This window comes from Myotis brandtii, unplaced genomic scaffold, assembly GCF_000412655.1.
Source record: "Myotis brandtii unplaced genomic scaffold, ASM41265v1 scaffold334, whole genome shotgun sequence".
NCBI classification, from domain to species: domain Eukaryota; kingdom Metazoa; phylum Chordata; class Mammalia; order Chiroptera; family Vespertilionidae; genus Myotis; species Myotis brandtii.
The window spans coordinates 886,427-889,292 of NW_005362885.1; the positions used below are offsets into that span (position 1 = coordinate 886,427).

Sequence of the window (2,866 nt, forward strand, 5' to 3'; positions counted from 1 at the left end):
GGGCCTGACCGTGTCTCCACGCAGCCTCCTCAAGGACCACTGTGTGCAGCACCTCCCCGACGGCTCGGTGACCGTGGAGTCCATCCTCATCCAGGCTGCTGCCCACTCCGAGGACCCAGGCACCAAGGTGCTGCTGGTCTCCTGGACCTACCAGGTACGTGCAGGACCCAGGAAGCTGGCACCGGGCAGTGGGTCAGGACAGGCGGGGTCACCCCTTCAGCCTGGGCTGCCTGGGTGGGGAGGATGGGACGATGACTCCTGTGTCCCCTTGTAGGACGAAGAGCTGGGGAGCTACCTCACATCTCTGCTCAAGAAGGGCCTGCCCCCCGCCCCCAGCGGAGGCAGCTGACCACTGCAGGCTGCCTGCCCTTCCCTCGCCCAGCCAGGGGCCCTGGGCTTCCACTGCAGGACAGTTTCTGTGCCCTGGGCTTCCCTCTGTGCACGTGCAGCCCGCAGCAGGCCACAGCCTCATGTGGGGCAACACCAGTGCCACATGTCTGCCTGAGTGGCCTTTTGGGTGGAAGAAATAAATAACCCTGAAGACCTCTTCACGTTTTATTTCTGCGTCTGCGCCCGGGATATTAATTCCCAGTAACAGACCCAAAGGCTGCTTGTGTTCCGTCTTGGTGCTCACACCTGTCTCCTGCACCTACGCCCAGGGCTGCCCACCGGGGCAGATGGGCACCCAGGGTGCTGGGGGCTTGGGGAGCAGGAGGCCGGCTGTGGCCCCAGGCAGCCGAGTGCTTGGCAGCACAGGGCGTGTGGCATGTAGAGCTAGGCAGGATCCAGTGGCCAGGCCGAGGGAGCCACGGGTGCTCTGGCCTTGGCTCGGCACCTGGGGCCACCTGTGGCTTCCGTGCTATGGAGCCTGCAAACCTCGAGGCCGGAAGCTTTGGGACTGCTGGAGGCAGGACCTGTGGACAGATCCTAGGTCAGCTTGGGAGCCCCCCCTCAGCCTCCCTCCCCCACTGGGGACTCGGGGTGTGTGGGCTGAGGGGGCTTGGCCCTAAGGGGCATGGGCACCTCACTCCTGGCCGCCTGCCTTCGGGCCGCCGGTCTCCAGCCTGAAGTCTTCTGACGAACCCGGAGCCTCCCTGCCCCCTGGTCCCTGGCTCTCCTGCTGGGCACAGTCTGGACTCCCAGCTGCTAGAATGAGATGAGGGCTGTGACAGCACGGGCTCCTCCTCCCGCAAGGACCCGGCCTGGACTGGGCCCGTCAGCGGGTACAAGCAGGGGCCTCCCCAGGCACCGCTCACCGGAAGGCACCGCTCACCGAGGTCGCTGAGGCCCCCGAACCGCACCGACTTCAGGAACAGGCCGTGGGCTGGGGCCACCCGCGTCTGGTGCCTGCCCAGCGGGTCCCGGCTCTGGAGAATCATCTTCACCTGAGTCGGGGTCACAGCCCCCAGCCCCACGGCCACCAAGATCGCTGTCATCCTCCGCACCTGCAACCCAAGGCTGAGCCTGCCACCTGGGCCCGCGTTCCCGCGTTCCCACCTCCCCCCGGGCGGGCCCCAGTACACAGCCCACCTGTCTGTACAGGAAGGACTGGCTCTCAAACTCCAGGCTCCAGAACTGCAACCTCCTGGGGACACAGGCACCTGTGATGTCGGGGCCACAGGGCAGCCCGGCCTCGTTTGGCCCCAGAGAAGGGAAGTGGGCTGGGCAGGGCAGAGGCCCAGAGACGTACCCACCCTCTCTTCCACCCCAGGGGCCTCCTAAGGGAGCTGTAAAACCAGAGGGAGGGGCAGCGGAGCCTTCTGGGGGCCTTGCTGTGGGGACAGGGCCTCGGGAGATGCTAAGGTCCTGGCATCAGGTCTGAGGCTCTGACGTGAGTCTAAGGCTGACCGTGCAGAAGGCCCTCCTCCCTCCAGAGCTGGCCCCCACTAGGAAGGTTCTAGAAGTCAGCAGCTGCCATGTGACCAGAGGCCCGTGGGACAGTGCTGAGGCAGTGGAACCAACCGTCAGGCTGGGCCGGAACCAATGCCTGGAGCTCCCCCAGCAGGACCTTGTCAGCAGCTGCCAAGACCCACCCTGAGCAGTGAGCTCGGCAGGGCTGGGAGCCCTCAGGGAAAGCAGCCTCGGCCTGGGGGGAGGCACCAACTGCCCAGCACGCCCCCAGCGGGTGCCCACACATCCTGCCTCGGCACTGCCCTCAGGGAAGGCGCTGGGCCTCATGCAGCCCCCGTGGCCTCCGGACAGCCCACGGGCTGCTCTCCTCACCTGCTCTCCTGGGGCAGGACAAGGGGGCTGGCTGGGTCCAGGGACACGGAGGCCCGGCGCAGCGTGCGCACCGAGCTGGCAGAGGGGCTGCCGGCCGACTGGAAGGCGCTGAAGTCGTGTGTCCCCAGCAGGTGCTGGGCAGCCTCCCGCATGGCAGCCACGTCCAGGCGGCTGCAGGGAGCCAGCTGAGTGGTCAGGAGGAAGTGGCCAGCCAGGTGGGCCTTCCCCCCCGCCCCCACTGCCACACACACCCACTCACTCTGCGTGCACAGCCCAGCATCGGTTTCGCTCAAACACAGACAGCTGGTCATGCCGGGGGCAGCCGGTGACCAGGCGGTACAGGTAGGTCCGGGATGTGGCAGCGTAGCGGGCATGGAAGTCACTGGGCACACGGAAGGCCTGCAGGACCCTGTGGGAGGAACACGGGGAAATGACCCCCCCCCACACACACACACACACACATGTGTCCCCTTGGTATCTCCCCAATACCCCGAGGAGGTCTGTCCAGACACAAAGGCCTCCCTGACCCCGCCTCTACCCGCGGTGGATCCGAAGGTCAGAGCAGGGGGTGCTCACCGGATGGCGGGGTGCCTCAGGTGGGTGTTGAGGGCCTCGGTCAGGACCTCGGGGGCGAAGGGCGGCT

At 66.7% G+C, this 2,866-nt stretch overlaps 2 protein-coding genes across 2 annotated transcripts in view; one reads left to right on the plus strand and one right to left on the minus strand.

The window, feature by feature from the left end:
• CPSF3L (cleavage and polyadenylation specific factor 3-like) overlaps positions 1-545 on the plus strand; it is a 9,615-nt gene extending 9,070 nt beyond the window's left edge. Inside the window, exons 15-16 of the mRNA XM_005871295.2 lie at positions 25-154; positions 275-545. Coding sequence (XP_005871357.2) covers positions 25-154; positions 275-349 — 205 coding nt within the window. The 3' untranslated portion in view covers positions 350-545. The remainder of the gene's footprint in view (positions 1-24; positions 155-274) is intronic.
• Positions 543-2,866, minus strand: part of PUSL1 (pseudouridylate synthase-like 1) — a 4,150-nt gene continuing 1,826 nt past the window's right edge. Inside the window, exons 2-8 of the mRNA XM_014543778.1 lie at positions 2,800-2,864; positions 2,483-2,632; positions 2,224-2,394; positions 1,531-1,585; positions 1,250-1,445; positions 1,043-1,146; positions 543-914 (exon numbers count right to left, since the gene is read on the minus strand). Of these exons, the coding sequence (XP_014399264.1) occupies positions 582-914; positions 1,043-1,146; positions 1,250-1,445; positions 1,531-1,585; positions 2,224-2,394; positions 2,483-2,632; positions 2,800-2,864 (1,074 nt within the window). The 3' untranslated portion in view covers positions 543-581. The remainder of the gene's footprint in view (positions 915-1,042; positions 1,147-1,249; positions 1,446-1,530; positions 1,586-2,223; positions 2,395-2,482; positions 2,633-2,799; positions 2,865-2,866) is intronic.